The 16948-nt window shown below is 36.4% G+C and overlaps 1 protein-coding gene across 1 annotated transcript in view; it reads left to right on the top strand.

The window, feature by feature from the left end:
• Positions 1–14427, top strand: part of DNER (delta/notch like EGF repeat containing) — a 128926-nt gene extending 114499 nt beyond the window's left edge. The window contains exons 10-13 of the mRNA XM_005147040.2: positions 754–867; positions 1940–2071; positions 7378–7624; positions 14316–14427. Of these exons, the coding sequence (XP_005147097.1) occupies positions 754–867; positions 1940–2071; positions 7378–7624; positions 14316–14427 (605 nt within the window). The remainder of the gene's footprint in view (positions 1–753; positions 868–1939; positions 2072–7377; positions 7625–14315) is intronic.
• Positions 14428–16948: the final 2521 nt, after the last annotated feature.

The raw sequence follows: 16948 nt of genomic DNA, 5'->3' as shown, positions 1-16948 counted from the left end.
AAATGCCATTCATGCATCAATCAGGTCAGTCATACATTTGTTTTTCTGATTTTATCTGAAAAGTAGCTCCAGAGAAAATGATGCGTGTAGCAATGGCAATAGAGCCTCTGTCCCCATCTCCAGGTGGGAGTCTTTTGTGCTTTATGTTCTGTATGACACATATGGCTTGCATTGTCTTCTGCAAGGCGAAGCCACTGAATTCACATAGACTACACCTGAAAATGAAAGAGCAAAGGTAGTAGCATGAAGTTGAGCCACCCAATTATTTAGTTTTAGCTATACATTTGAACAAATTAATTTCTCTCTTTATTGGTTTGTTATACTCAGTTTCCTGCAAAAGTCAGTGAGAGATATCAGAATGCTTATGTGTATTATTAGATAAGTTATTACATAACAATCCTACTGAAGACTATTGTTGTTCACATTTTATTTAAGAATATTAGATAGCAGATCAGATTACATTTTATTATACCATTGTTTTTTCATAGACATTCCTGCAGTTCTTGTAAGCAGAAATTGCCCTACCATTTTTATCCCAAAGCCTAAGTGTGTGAGAAGAACAGAGGCATGTATGTAAAAAATTTAAGCACCATAAAATATATGGCTTTAATCTTATGGCATTTGCCTAATAGGACAGGTTTGGAGGCTGCACTCCACTGTGCTCATGCAGGTAAAATGAAGTTTTCACATGTACTGATTTCCTGCTGTCAGTGTAGGTCATGTTAATGGCGATTACTAATTTCACTTTTTCAGGAAGGCACTGTGAATTGTACAAAGATCCTTGTCTTAACATCAACTGTCAGAACGGTGGCACTTGTGACAGTGAAGGCCTAAATGCTACATGTATCTGTGCACCTGGATATGCAGGCAAGTAATTTGTTACATTACACAGAATGTCTAGTTGGCAGTGTTCGCTGTGTCCAAGAGAAGATGCATACAAAGTAAGACTGTGTTTCTTCAAGGAAAGAAATTAATTTGGACTTTGCTGAATTGTAATCAGGGTAGTGAGAATGAAAAGTTCTTGATATTACTTGCAACTGCTTTGAACTTGAAAAAATTTTCAGCAAAATAAAGATAATTCATTAAGCCCACAACCACTTAACACACCTCATGGCCTTACTGCTTGAGACTAGATTCCATTTTAAACAACTTTTGAAGACTTCCAGGTAATCCAATATACTAATTGGAGACTGTTGAAACTGGAAAATGTTTTCACATAGACCTTAATTACTGTGAGCTGAAGAAACTACTTACTCATGACCTCAATATCCATTTGCTAAAAAGCCGATGTGCTTGTTATGGATCAGTTTACACTTCCAGAGTAATGGTAAGCAGCCCATTTCATCCTTTGGCCTTGTATTTAAACTGACATGTTTGGTGTAATCCAAATATCTGCTGTCAAGGTAATTTACAACCTGATGCTCTGTTAGTCATGTAAAGTAATATCAAATGTGACAGCAAAAGATAAGCTCATTCATTGCTGTTTTGCAAATCAAATAATGCTTTTTGATCTGTGCTAATTAATGGGCATTTAAAAAAATAGCTTTCCACTGTAGAGTGGCTGTTTCTCAGCAATGTATTATTGTATAGTGTGATAGATTATTGTATAACACTTCAGAATATATGTGCTAAATTGTTATACCACATTTTCTTGGAATGGAGCTTATATTAAAGAAATGAGACATGCAATCTTGGTGAGGTTAGTCCAGTCACTTAGCCCTCACCTGGATGAATGAAGATAATGCTTCCTTCTCAAAGGCTATATAAGACTCTTTACTTGAAACAGTTATAGAACACTCAAAGCTCTGAGAATAAAGATACTATTGAGCTATAAGGTGTTTTGCAGGTAGAGACAAATCAAATGACTGATGATGTGCCTGCTATGTGAGGCACCAACTATACAGAAGTTTGGGTTTTGTTGTTTTTTTTCTGTTACAAGGTGAAGATTGTGAAATTGATGTAAATGACTGCGACAGCAATCCATGTCACCATGCTGGAACTTGCATAGATCAACCTGGTGGTTACACCTGCCATTGTCCACATGGATGGGTCGGTGCAAACTGCGAAATACGTAAGTTTAGCATTTTTCTAAATATTTCTAAAAAATGATACATTAAAATGGAGAAATTGTTTTTGACTGTGAATAAATGCCTGCACAAATACTCTGAATCATCTGTAGGATACCAAAATTCTGTTAAATGAATTTTATTTTAGGCCATAACATTTAAAAAGGGGCTATGAAAGTTAGAAAATTATTTTTCTGTGTACCCTGCTTTGGAATATGTTGGACTAGATTGTCAGAGATGCTATCTCACAGCTGGAAACTAGGCAGTTTGCCTTTAACCTCTAAATTGCCTGACTCTAGTTGCATTTATGTTTCTGAGCTTACTTTCCTACTTACCTTGGGTAAAGTGTACTTTCATAGCACTCTAAGAACAGTCCTAACAGACTTGTATTGACTTTTGAGCACCTGTGCTTCTAGTGATGTTTCAGCAAAATGATTTTGAACTTGCTTACCAAAGGAAACAAGTCCTATGTAATTGTTCTGTAACATAAGTGTGCATGTGTTTACCAGCTTTTCCAGGAATAACTTTTTCAATCACAGGCTGATTTCCACCAAAACTGTTAGAAAGGCAAAGGTCTCCAAAACAAAACATTTCCTAAGCATTTACGAAGATTTAGAGAGGTTCCACTGGTGGGTCTATTGAAGGAAGAGCTTCAGTGTTATCTTGCCTCTTAGAATAGAGAAAAGCTTCAGTGTTAATTGCACCCTTATGAGCTGCAGAGGGTCCATGAGAGGAAGAAAGTACGAAGCCCAACTGTGGAACTTTAATCCAGGAGACAACTCTGTTCCCACCTAGGCTGATGTAAAAGTTTTATCTTGACAGGTTTATGACCTCCTCTCCCTGTATTGTTTGCTTTGAATTCAGTTTCAGTGCTTTCTTTTGAAAGCAAAGACTGTAGAGGAGCATGCTAGCTAATCCAAAAATGGTGGCAGCTCTGACATTTTGCTGTCTCTGTGAATGGCACACACGCTTCCCTGCGTGGTACAGAGCCATTTTAATGTTGGGAGTGTGATGTTGAGTGCTGTCTGTATGCCATATTGCTCATACCAACAGATGTTCAGATGAGCTTTTACTGCAAATGCTGTTGTTGGCAATACCTGAAACATGGATGTCCAAGTCAATGCAATTCTCTCTGTCTTAATAGCAGGCTGATGAGAGAGGTGAGTATAGTTGTTGGAGAAAGCAGTAATCATCCCGGAAATATACTTCCTGGAGTACCTCAATGTAGTAACAATCACATTTCTGTTATGTTATGGAATGAATAGATGCCAGAGGCAGACAAGCTTGTGTGCTTCCTGATTTCATATAGCCCATCTGCAGGGCTCAGTGATGCTTGTTCTGGAGTTCTCCTTTGGCTAGCATGCTCTAGTTACTAAGAGTTTGGCTTTTTGCACCACAGATACACAGTGTGGTGCATATAAATATACGGAAAAATGAGGAAAGCAGAGCAGATAGTGGAAGGAGCCTTTTCTACTGTCCAGCTATTCAATTTTTCCTGTTTCCCTCTATGAGGGATGTATGCCTAAGCACTATATACGGCAGGCAGGTTCAAGCTGTCAACATCTGTGGTTAGTCAGTATAAACCTATTTCAGACTTTGTACACTTTTGCAAGTGTATGAGAGAGATAGTGGATAAAACTCTGCTTAAACTGTGTTCTCTTGAGCAAGGGGATTGTCTCTGCTTAGTGCTTATTTCTCTACACATAGCATCTGTTTACAGCTGAGCTGCAGTGACCTTGTCTGCTGCTCAAGAACTTGGGTTTTCTGCCTGTAGTATGCATTTGGAAGCTGTGTAGTTTAAAATGATGGGAAGAAGCAACAGCACTTTTTGTTGCTTTTACTGATTGATTTGTTCTTTTATCTTGTGACTGCTATGACAGGAAGCAGAGAATTATCTGAGTTGTTAACTGGCATTGGTAATACTGTAAGGCTGATTCTCAACCAGAAACATTAGACCTTTTCTTTCCATCTCAATATCTGAAGAATAAATAGTATAGCTCATGGCAATTGTTCCTAGTTGAAGAGGTTGAAATTACTGTGTTGGGGTTTTATTTATTCAATAAACTAGGATAGCTAATAGAGTGCGTATATGTAATAATACAAGAGATATAAAAAAATCTAGAAAATTCTGATTTGGATTGGTCTTGAATGAAAACAGAAAATCTTTGTGTAGTCACATAAAGATACATTTTAAAGTACAATTAAGCTTAAAATTTGAAGGCTAACAATAGTTTCTTCAATAACCTTAACATCTGCAAATGTCACTTTGACACAGCATCAAAGTAAAATGATGTGTTGTTATGGGACACCATGATACTTCGCAGTAGTCAGATAAAAGTGTGGATATGCAGCCTTGCTAACCAATGCAGGGGCTTATACACAAAGCTGTAGAAACTCTCCTAAATTGCTTGGATCTTAACAGGTATATAAAGGATTATGCAGAGAGGGATTGGGTTTTGAAGAAATCACTTTGCAGAAAGGATTTAAAAGCATTTAGATCTGCACATTTTTTTCTACAGAACTATGTATCCATGGGAATATCTTTGCACTCACTGACTTTCTCTAAACTACGGGTTGTCCAACTGATGTAAACCCAATTCTATTCATGTCTAGAAAGGCAATACCCAATTCTTTTATAAATAGGTGCAGCACTTCTGATCTCACTGGAGTTGAGTCAATGGTGCAGTAGATTTCTGTTCAGTTGTAAAGATTGAGTCTACTGCAGTTGACCTTTTCGTACCTCCTTGTCATATTTATAATGTTGTTTCAGCAATTTGTACATAATGGTTAATAATGTATTGGAAATTAAATTTTAACGCTGCATACTGACTTCCTTTGTATTGGACTGTCCCTCTGAATGCTAGAAAATGACATAATGAAGCAATACTTCAGGTTTCTCAAGAGGGAGACAAGCTGGTGTTCAGGAGTCTTTTGAGTAAATAGATCACATTTTATCTTTCATGATTCTTTTTATGATTTATCTTTCATGATTACTAGCCATTAAGGAGGTTGTTAAAACTTATTCTTTTTTTGTAGAACAACTATTTTAATGGTTCCCCATTTTTTCCACCAATGCCTACCCTAGCAGGATTTCAGGTTTATCTTGTAAAACTGTACTCTTTAATTTTCAAATGCTCTATATGCAAGAAACTAGGCAAGATTTATGTTGCCTGGATGAACTGTGATATTTATTATATAATTTTATGGTCCTTACCAGTGTTAGCAACTCCAGTTAAATAGGATTAAATTGGTCTTAATTATACAGAGGATAGTTTTCCTTTCAAAATGAAATATATTTGCCTAAAAAGTTAATGAAGCATTCACTGTAAAAATGCTTACAAAATGTCTCATATAAATTCTCTAATGCCTGCTGATTATTTGCTAATATCATTACCTTTGCCAATTTAGTAATTTTTAATGTAGTTACCAAGGTAGGCCAAACCATGTAGTTACTTAAAAACTAACATTATGAAGAATTTCTGGTACGGACTGTGTATATGACATTGAAAACTAGTTTTGCAATTAATTTTACAAACATTACTATGCCATCTGAGAACACTGTGATTTTGAGCTGTCATGTACTATTTATGACCTTTGGAGTATAAGCTGCTAGTCTTCATATTTTTATCTGGTGAGGAAGAAAGGAAGACATTTCTCTTACCCTTTTACCATCCAGAGTTGGAAGACACAGAATCTAAATAAGAACTGTCTTACCATATATCTGTGCACAGTAGATCTGACTTTGGCCTAGTCTGACAACTTGACAGAAATCACCATGTGTGACGAATGTGCTACAGAACAGAAATAGAAACCAATTCCAAAATGGAACAGAGCACAGCTATATTCTTTCCCCCACATCCTAACTGAGCATATTGCAGTAACATCACTTTAGAAACATTAAAACACTGAATGATTGAATCTTTACTGATAGAAAATAACACCAACAAGCAGTCAGTCCTTTCAACTCAGTTCCCATTTGTGGGCAAAAAGTCTAAGCAAGCCCAAGCTCAGAGGTGCTCTGAGACAATCTTTGGTATTGTAAACAAAAAGCAATCAGTTCTTCAAACTCTGCCCAGCTGAATCCCACACGTTACAGCTGCAATCTTTCTCCCTGCCTTCCTCTAAAATGGATTTTTTTGTTTTCTGTACTTATATGTTCCCTTGTATTTCTACCACAGATGGAGATTATATCCACAGATGCCACTAAACATGTGATTGCAGCTCAGGTGCTTGAATCAGTTCTCTGCCATCAACAAGCAACCCCGAGAAGTGGTGTCTAAGAATATTTTAGCATTCTCAAAGCACATGCATGATAGGCCTGTTCCCAGAATGTCTGTTATTAAGTAAAGGAAGTTTCTATACCACTGCAAAGCAGAAGTCCACTTGAAAAAGGAACAGTCACCTGCTAGAAATAACTTTTGCAGTCTGTCAGATTTCCGTAGTCAGAATGATTCAAGCTTGTTCCTGGTTTGAAATAATGTACCAGACCATAGGCTTAAAAGACTGCCAAAAATGAACTCTAGAGGGAAGTACAGGTTAATAGAAATACTCTGACCTGTGCTAGAGAAAGAGATCTGAGGACATAAGCAATTGATAGACAATCTGTTTGGAATTGATATACAATAGTTTGGTCATCAAGAATATTTATAAATGCAAAAATCCTCTTCCAGATTTGCTTTGAGGTCTGCTTTGAGGCCTCTCAGAGGAATTATGCTTGAGAGAGGACTCCAGTAAGCTCAGAACTGTAGCGCTTTATGAGATGCCCTTTTTGTTCTTGAAATGCTGGTTTTGAAGTCTTTGCAGTCTGGTGGATATAGGCATAACAAAAGCCTGTGCTTCAAATTAAAAACTAAGCATGCTTGATACATATTAAATACCACATTTTAGTGGAAGGGTTCACCAACTACTAGAACAAACTGCACAGAGAGTCAGTGGAGTACTGGAAGCTTTTATGTAAAACCTACCTGCCTTTATAGAGAGCCTATAATATAACATAATACAATACTAACTGCATGGCTTTCTATGACTTGGATTGTACAGGAAATTAAACTAGGTGTTCCTGTGAGATCTTAAAAATCTGTGAAAAAAGATGGGTGAAGGATCAAGATAGTGCTATTCAAATTTGTTGCATGGTGACATATCCATAACAGAGCCTGGGAAGGTTCAAATTACATATCCCCCTTCAAAACTTCAAAAGTCTCCACAGAAATATAATAAATATAATAAAATATATGAATATCATAAAAGAATTCTATTCAGCACGAAGGATATAAATTACTAATTAATTATAACCTTTTATTTCTTATTGTAGATCTGCAGTGGAAGTCTGGACATATGGCAGAGAGCCTAACAAATATGCCTCGTCACTCCCTCTACATCATAATTGGGGCTCTTTGTGTGGCGTTTGTCCTGATGCTGATCATTCTGATTGTGGGAATATGTCGTATCAGCCGCATTGAATATCAAGGCTCTTCCAGACCAGCCTATGAAGAATTTTACAACTGTAGAAGCATTGACAGTGAATTCAGTAGTGCAATTGCTTCTATCCGACATGCCAGGTTTGTTCTGGGGATGGTAATTTAAAGGAAATCTGTTACACTATGTAATTTCAGTCCATGCACAGTGCATCTAACTGCTATTGGCAGGGAATGAGCTTCTTCACTGTGAAAAGACAGGACTACCGTCTTTTGAGGCATTGCTCATTGTATTTTTTTCATCCCTAATCAGTTCTCATCTGAAATGTGATAATCCAGCATAACTCCTTAAAAACAGAGGGAGTTATTCTGAATTTATTTGGTGTAACTGTTGAAGAGAGACAGAGTTCTTAGCCTGTAAGACCTGTTTGTGTTGTAAATACTCCTTGACTGATACACATAAGTAATTTGGCACATTGATTTTTGTGGCTAATTTACAAGATTATTTAGTAAGACTTTGAATCCTCATTTTTGTGCTCCTGTTTGCCTCAAAATTTCCTAGAAATGGAGCACTTGCAAGCCAAGGCATTGGGTGTCAGAATAATACAAAGTAGGCCTGGAAGGGATTCAAGAGCTCAAGCACAGCTATTGCACTGATATAGCATTAATTATACCTAGATTCCTGCCAACAACTGTGTTTAAAAACCTTCAAAAGAGTTGAATAAATTTAGAAAGGGCTTTTCTAAAATCCAACCAAAATTTTATTTTCTGTGAATTAAGCTGCTTCTTTCCTACTGTTTTTCAGTGTGTCACAAAGAATAACCTATCGCTGTTCCCTTTATAGCAATTATGTACAACAGGTGTCATATCCGACATCCCCCCTTTTTTATAGAAAAACCAAGCAAAGCAGAACAACTTCCTTCTTCCCTAGACTAAACTAACACATTTTTCCAGTATCTCCTTCTGGATCATAGAACCACAGAATCATAGAATGGTTTGGGTTGGAAAGGACCTTAAGGTCACCTAGTTCCAACCCCCCTGCCATGGGCATGGGTATCTCACACTGGACAGCCTCACCCGAGGCACTGTCTGACCTGGCCAGGGATATCATATCAGCTTCTTTATTGTCTCCCTGGGACGCACTTTTTCTTTTTGAAGGGTGGTTCCTAAAGCTGTAAATGGTTCTCAGCTAAATCTTCACCTGTACCAAATGGCTTGAGTTATCACCTCCTGCATCTTGTTTATGGCATTCCTGTTCAGATATCTGGAATTAAAATCTGCTTGCTTTTTACCTTTTATTCTCTTAATTTGTATTACAACAGCAACTGATGACTCAATTTTGTGACCTGTTAGTCCTTTTCCTCATCCCAAGATTCTCTGTGCCATTTTGCTTCCTAGCCAATATTGTTTATTCTGTATTTGACATCTCTCTTAATAGGATAGAACCTTCATTTTTGTTATTTCTTTTTCCCATATCTTAAATTTGTCAAGATCACTTCACATTCCAAGAAGAGGGTTCATGTATGCTACCATTAAAATGCTTTTGAAAGAATGGAGGAAGACACATTCCTGCTCATTGACATGGAGAAATGCATGCATTTTGGTTGGTGATTGCTAGTAATTGATTTTTTGAATGCTCCAGTTCTATTTTAGTTTGAATAGGTTAACTTGTACCACTGCTGAAGTCATCAAAGTTATATGAAATGGATGAGGAGTTCCCACAGACTCAGTTAATCATGTTGCAGCTTTAAGCTGTATCTTTTTAAACTATTTTGACTAGATTTGCAATAAAACATTTGTTTATTATCAAAATATATTAGTAAATACTTCAAAAAAGAAAGGTGTGTATAGCTGATTTAACATAGCAATAAAATCAGTGTTCTTTTAAGCCTTCCCTTGAATTCTCCTTTGATGCTTAACATTATACCTCTTCCAGAGGGAGCTCAGCACCTCCACACCATACACACCCCAAGAACTCCTTTTGTCATTAGCAGTGTACTGGGACAGGAGGGTGTTGCTTTATGGCCCGTAAAAAGCTTTATATTTTTTTATTATTTGGCCTTCTGAATGTCTACTACATATCTCCAAGGGTGGAGAGCAAGGTGCAAAATGATAGTGTTCAAATTAAACATCTCCCTCCTACTACTGCTGATGAATGTGTCAGTCCTCAGTTACTACTCACTGAAGTGGTATTTTGTATTTCCTCACGAACTGGAACTTGTCTCCTGAGGATCAGTGTGGAATACCTGGGTTTTCTTAATTATTTCTTAAAGCAAATTAGGCAGCTTTCTATCCAAGGGTACAAACTAAAAGCATACAAGCAAGGCAGGATCTTCTTAATCTGAGCTTTCCCTGGCTTTTACACTTTCACTGGCAAATAATAGAAATGGTAGAAGATTTCCTCTATGAATCCTTTCAGATCTTGGAAGCTGGGCTAGTTGAGGCCTTTATCATTACTGTCTGGATTATTCTGAATTAATCTCTGTTTATTACTGAAGGCAGAATTTAGAAAAGCATATTTTCATCAACATTAACTTTTCAAAGACATTCTTAGAATGGGATATATTCACAATGATTTTTCAGGTCCATACTACTCATTAAAAATTACATTATTGGATCCAGGCAGTAAAAGGTTTCCATATCTCAGGAAAGGTGTTTCTCCCCTATGTAAATGAAAAGAAATGTTTTTATTCCAAATAATTCCCTGTGCCTCTCAAAGAATGGATGCCTTATAAAAATACAAGATAGAGCTGCCAGTTCACAGAGGTTTACTGTTAAGATTATTGTGTTTATTTTGGTTTCAGAAGGATATTAAACACAGCTTTGGTAATTTTAATCCAGGAAAAAGAGCACAACTTTTACAGTTATTTTTTGAGTAAACTCTTACATCTGCATAGAAAAAATACTAAGATCTTAATTTTCAGAATTTCTGTATCTAAGAGATATGCTTTCAAATAATAGATTCTTGGTATTTTCCGAAAATCATTTCCTTTCCCAGTTTGATATCCAAATTTATTAGTAATTTTGGAAAATGGAGGCCTAAGTAATAAAGAATAGACTATTTTCTTTAAATGTAAGTTTTCTGTTAAAGTCAGTAGGTGTCCAGGGAGTGTGGAAGCCTGTTGCATGTCCAGTGAATTATGTTAAAATTACTTGTTCATGTTTCTCAGCAGGTCTTTTTCTTAATCATTTTTTATAATTTGACATTACTAGTCAAGGTACTTGCTGTGAGAGAAAATGGATATGCTCAAGGATCATCACCAATAAATGTCTACTTCTAGTGAATGCTCTTAAGGATTAGCAGTTTAGAACTAAATAGTTTTTTAACCAGGTGAATCACAAGTCTCTTTAGTATTCATTATGCAGACAGTAAATAAGTACTCCTTTTATGTTAAAACCTATAAATTTTAAAGCCAGCAGAGCACACTGTAGTTAACCACTGGCTACTGCAGCCTTAAGACTTTGTTGAATTGGTACCGGGATCTGCTGTTGAAACTGGATTGTGCACTTTAGAAAAGTGTCCACACTGAGTTCACAAAATACTTGGTTACAGGAACTGTACTTCTATAAACTTTTTGTGTGTCTAGATAGTGTTAGCAGTAGACTTCAGGCACTACTTAAAGTGTATTTTCTTTAAGTTTTACTTTCATATGCTGGCTCTTGATCTGTCTGTGTGTGGGTTGGAGTCTGGTTTATCAGACTCTGATTTTTGTCAGAACAGGTTAAGGTTCTTTCCACTGCACATTCTCCATGTTCCTGTGTTCAAATCAGCTGTGTTACACTGCAGTGTCCTGAGCTTCCTGAATCTGATGAGCTTCCGCACATGCTTGATTTTCACCATTACCTGACAGGGATTTCAGTGATGAGTTTCAGTCTACTGCCTCTTTGTGAAAGTATGATCATGTGCATAGGACTCTGCTCTCCACAGCATGTGCCAGTTGCTTATATATACCTTCTGCTAGAGTCTCAACTTTGTGAGAACTCTATCATCATAGTCCAGTTATAAAAAGGAACTCAAAATTCCACTTGTGCACATGGCCTTTTCTCTGAATAATGCAGAGGAAATTAATATTCTCAATCTCCTCCTGTGGAGGCTTTAAAAGAAAAAAATAATAAAAGAAAATTCTGGTCTCTCTTGTTTAAACAGTATTTGTGGTCTCCTTTTACCAGTTGCTGTTTTTGAGCAGAGTAGCAACACATGGTTTCTTTCTTCTGCTTCTGTGCAAAATCTGAGACTGCAGCCTATCTGACAGAACTTGGAGGATACCATTTCTTTAGGGTTCATTCAATGTTCTTTTAAGTCTTCTATGCAAATGGAATTGTTGAGATTAATAACTCTCTACAGTTACCTATCTTTTGACATGTCCTTCTAAGGAAGCAGCAGGGCAGCCCTCAGTCGTAGAACCCTCAGTCTCTCTTTGTCAGGTTACACAGGTCACTCCTATTCAGTGTTTTATTGCAAAATATACTTTCTAATTCTCATTGTAATTTACTTCATTTGTGATGATCCCTATGCCACTGGTAATTTCACACTGGACAACTATCATCACTCATGAATGGACACATCAATGCTAAATGCAGAAGCTGTAAAACTTCCCTAGACCTACTGATACACTCTGTTTACTGGTCTAAGCACATATATATTTTTAATCAAATATAGTATAGCATTAAAGCTAATGTTAAACTGATTATCCATCATGTCCCTCCAGTCTTTTTCCAGACTTGGTGCTTCCCAAGACTGTATAGTCTTTATTAGGTGAATAATCTGTATTTGGTTGCATTGAAAAAATCTTTATTCATTTGTTTGTGCTTTTGTTATAAGCAGCTTATTAATTGATCCAGTACTCTCTGTAGCAGGGCCCTGAATCTTTTGACCCTTGAATTGTTGTGTCTTGCAGATTGTATTGGTAATTGTTTTATGTTTTCTTTTATGTCATCAATTAAATGATAAAATAGCATTCTTGTGCAATCCTACCAGATACACACCCATTGAACTAAGATTCCCCATTTAACAATTCTGTTTCAAGACCTCTGAGGTTTGTGTTAACTCTGTTGACTGTTACGAGCACGGACTGGCTTCTGAACTGCTTGATCAAAGCAATGTGGTTTACCAGCTAGATGGCTCAACCAGGCCACAAACAACTAGCACATGTGCTGTGGTCTTCTCTCAGCATTTTCTAATCAGAGCCACATGTCAACCCTGACCTACACAAGAGAACGGATTTTGTACTGCTTCACTGTGTGCAACAAGCCGTGTGTTCTCTCCCTGTCAGAAATGAGGAAATTTTACTTAAATCACTGGAGAATATTCACCATAATTTGTATTTATGCAAAGCTCTATTTCCTTTAAACCCTTGAGAGTGATGGAAAAAAAGGGTGATTCAGAATTCATTGCTGCCTCTGATTTTGTAAGATACCATAATTTAATTCCTTCTTTCAATTATTGGAGTTTTATCTCATTTAAAGAAAACCAGGTTTGAGCAAACTTGGCCTGTCTGTATTTATTAAAGAGAACTATAGAAGAAAGCAGATGTTCTATCATAGAACTGTATCTAGTGTGGCCTTATTGACAGCTGAAGTATTTTGAAAAATGAATTTTCCACCATATTGATTATAATTCTTCCAGCTATTTTAGTTTTGTCAGCAATTCTAGATCACTGAAAAAGACAAGAAATAAATTGGAAGAGTCGGGAAGTTGCATAAGAAACTTGGAAAAAAAAACCAAGCTAATTTTGGTTTGGTCTAAATATCCTCAAAATCTAAATTTTCTGAATCTCATCTTCCATTGTGCACAACTTTAATATAGACTTAATATGGTACATAAGAAGGGGATATGGTACATGAATAGTGGATGACTACATAAATATTTCTGTTTCTGTGTTAATATTTCCTCTGCATCAGGTTCATAAGGAAAGCAGACTTGACCATTTTTTACCTTATTTTCATGTGATCCTTTTTGTTATTTAAAAGCTCCTGTAATTGCAGTCAGAACGCTTTAGTAATTTTTCCACTTTCGAGTTCCATTTTTAGCACTAGTTTTGTATCCTAAAAAATTGTCAGAAGGCTGATAGACTGTGTATGCAGTGCAAAAGCACCTCAAGGAATTCCAGATGTGCAGCTACAACCATACAGCTGCAGTGGTTCTCTGCATAGGCAGATACAGCCTGGTTGTTAGCAGTGGTGGTTGCTCAGGAGGATCGTGCTGCTGATGTGATTCTGTTGCCTGTGAACCTTTACTAAACTGGTATGTCCATGTGGCATTGCAGTATCCTAACTACCATTAACTTTGCCAGTGCTGCATAGTGCAGTATGTTGATAATATCAATATGCTTTTCAAGTGGATGTCAGGTAAGCAAAGACTTACATTTTTGCTCTAGATTCTAAGTCAATTCAGAGCACAGATAATTGCATTCCCAGATGCAAATACCACATAGCTGTTCCTTATTTACTTTATGTAAATATGTATGACCTGACCTTAATATTGCCTGTTAGAGCAGGCTTTAAAATAAAATTCTGGCCTTCCTGAAACTGTATCAGTTTCACTCTTGCCTTCCATAGTCTTCCCATATTCTGATACTGCTGAACCCTACAGCAGAATTCCTGTAGCCTTTGATATGGAATCTGTTTCTTGTTTGCAAGAAGATTTTTTTTTTTTGACACATATATTTAAAAAGTGACAGTTCAGATATTTAAACCTCTGTACTTCTGGCATGTTCCAATACAATTTAAAATTTATCTATGCTCTCTGATAAACTGCATACCATAACTCAGTGGGTTGTTGTCATTAACTCATTCATACTTCTGTTTGTCACCAAAAGCTTTCTTTTTTTTCCAGGTTTGGCAAGAAATCCCGACCTGCAATGTATGATGCAACCCCCATTGCTTACGAAGATTACAGCCCAGATGACAAACCTTTGGTTACACTGATTAAGACAAAAGATTTGTAATCTAGTGTATCTTTTTTGGATTATTTTTCAAAAGGATGGGCTACTAACCTTATTTAAATATTTTTAAGAAGAAAGCATAAGTAATTTAAACCATTAGATGCTTCAGAATTTTCTGTAGAATATTTAAGAACCAATTTTCTGCAGCTTTTAGTTTGGAAACATATTTTAAAAAAGAAGTTGTGAACTTCATGAATTACATTTTAATGTACCTTGAGCTCTATAAATTATAAGCTTATGATAGTGTGTGCTTTTTTCTTGGTAGACACTATTACTAAACCCAGATGAGTTTCTTGTGGTTGTTACAGAACAGAAAACAGTAATTAATGAGGAGTTCTTTATGACATGTCAGTGCCAGCTTTCTCAGTAGAGGTAGGAAAAATGTGAAGCATAATATGATATATAATATATCCATTACTTAAAAAAGTCTAAAATGTTTGTGTTGTGAAAAAGAAAATAGTAAAAATTATTATTCCTAATCTGAATGAATTAGCTTTTGCCTTATTCCATGCATGGATAGATACCCTATTCCTCCATTATTTCCTGAAAGTTGCTGAAACATACTCTTCAGTTGATGTCTGACATTTTTGTAATAGTATTCAGGCTAGGCCTTGTATAATAATTAAAGTGCCTCTTGAGGCAAAGTAAGGGTATGATCCTTTAAACATTGGAATCAGTGAAAGAACTTCCACTGACTTCAGTGGGCATGGGATTGGATCCTACAATTGGACTGAATCTATATTTTTCTTTAAAGGTTAAAGTTTTTTATATTGTGAGTAAAATAATCACATGGTTTGAATTGTTTGTTTCCTAAAGGTTGTTGATGTACAGTATTGTTTCATGAAATGTTGTGTATTTCTCATAGTGCTTCTTATTTAGGATCAGTATGGGGGTTTTGTGGCTGTAATTGATGGCTTCTGGGCTTCTTAAAATTCTTGCTTATTTCAGAAAATATTGAATAAATGTTATCAAGTGAAGATTGTTTCTTTGTTTTTCTTCATTTGAAAGTGCAGTGTTATCTATAAATTTGAAAGGACATGAGCATATAATGTACTATAAATAATGCCAAAAGAAGATATTCCAGCTGTTAATTTGAAAAGGAAAAAAATGGGCTTTTCAAGGTAATCTCTCAGAAGTTAGACAAATACAGAACCAGAGTAAAGAGGCAGTCCAGGCCATATGCACTACAACCTATTCCCTGAGTGGATCTGGCTGCAAATCTGGGCTCTAGGTTATAGCAAGAGTGACATTTTGTCAGAGTAACCTGTTTATGTGAGTAGGCTTGATCTGACTTTGTGTTTCAAAGAGGCCTGCTACCAGGGAAGCCAAGGCTGCATGGTATGGAGGGAAATAATACTGTAGCTACCTATAAATCCTGCTGCATGGTGCTGCACTGGATCCAGTTAGTACTGTTATGTTACAGGCTGATAAGCACTGAAAGGCCAAGCTCTGGTTGGCCTCTTAATCTTAGGAAATCTTGGAATGCATCCCAAATCTTCATATTTCACATAAATAACATTACCAGACAGAAAAAAGATGACACCAACTCTGATCATCTCTGTATGAGGACAGCAGTTGTCTCAGGCAATCATTCCCTTTCCTTGCAAATGCTGACATCTCCAGGTCCCAGATCAGCCACTAAAGACAAATGTAATTAAAAATTGTAAAGATAAAAAAGCTGCCACTGGTTTTAATTCTTTTGTTTAGGTGAGCAAAGTACATTTGGTAGGTTACTTTTAATTTTGAACTTCATTATTATTTCAGCTTCTGGTTGCAGTCATAGTAATTGAATCTTGCATAATTAGTGCTGAAAAGAGGCAGACAAATTATTGCAAATCAAGCTGTTAGAGTTGCTAAAATGTGATTTTTATTGTGAGGTTACATTCTAGCTCACCACTAAAAACCAAAAAATAAAGTAAATGCAGCAGGTATGGGCCAACTTTGAAATGAAAGGAAAGCAAATGAAAATATATTTTAGTAGAACTGTTAACTGTTAAAGGGAAGCTCAGAGGATTGTCTTACTGTTTGGAATAACTGGATGGTGGATATGCAGATTAGTAACACTGTGTTGTGTTTGAATTATGGAAATGCCAAATGCATCTCAGTAATCCAGAATACCTTTCCTGACATCCTGTATCTGCTACAATGAGCCTTCGATGATGTTGGCCCACAACAATAATTACTAGTAAGAGACCTAAAGGAACAAAATTAAAGACTCTTTTATTCTTCAAGCACTGTTTTCTATCATAAAGGTTGTGCATTTGCACGTGGTGGCTGTCAGGCTAGCTTTTTTCTTGGTACATTTTGCTGCTGCTGCTTTATGCTAGGTATGGAAACTTTTGTTTATGGTGACTTCAAGGAATGTTTTAAGAACCCCTTGGAAAGAGGGGTCAAGAACAAGCAGTACCCTATGCCATTTTTATAACTTCTGTGGAACAAGGGCAAATACAGTATTGTAATAATAGAGCTGTCAATCGGATAGAAATGAAAGACTAATTCTGCAAGTTTTTTTTATTTTTCAGCT

Source organism: Melopsittacus undulatus, chromosome 6 (assembly GCF_012275295.1).
Source record: "Melopsittacus undulatus isolate bMelUnd1 chromosome 6, bMelUnd1.mat.Z, whole genome shotgun sequence".
Lineage (NCBI taxonomy): Eukaryota > Metazoa > Chordata > Aves > Psittaciformes > Psittaculidae > Melopsittacus > Melopsittacus undulatus.
The sequence above is the reverse complement of the archived record's forward strand: the minus strand, read 5'-3'. Positions and strand labels throughout refer to the sequence as shown.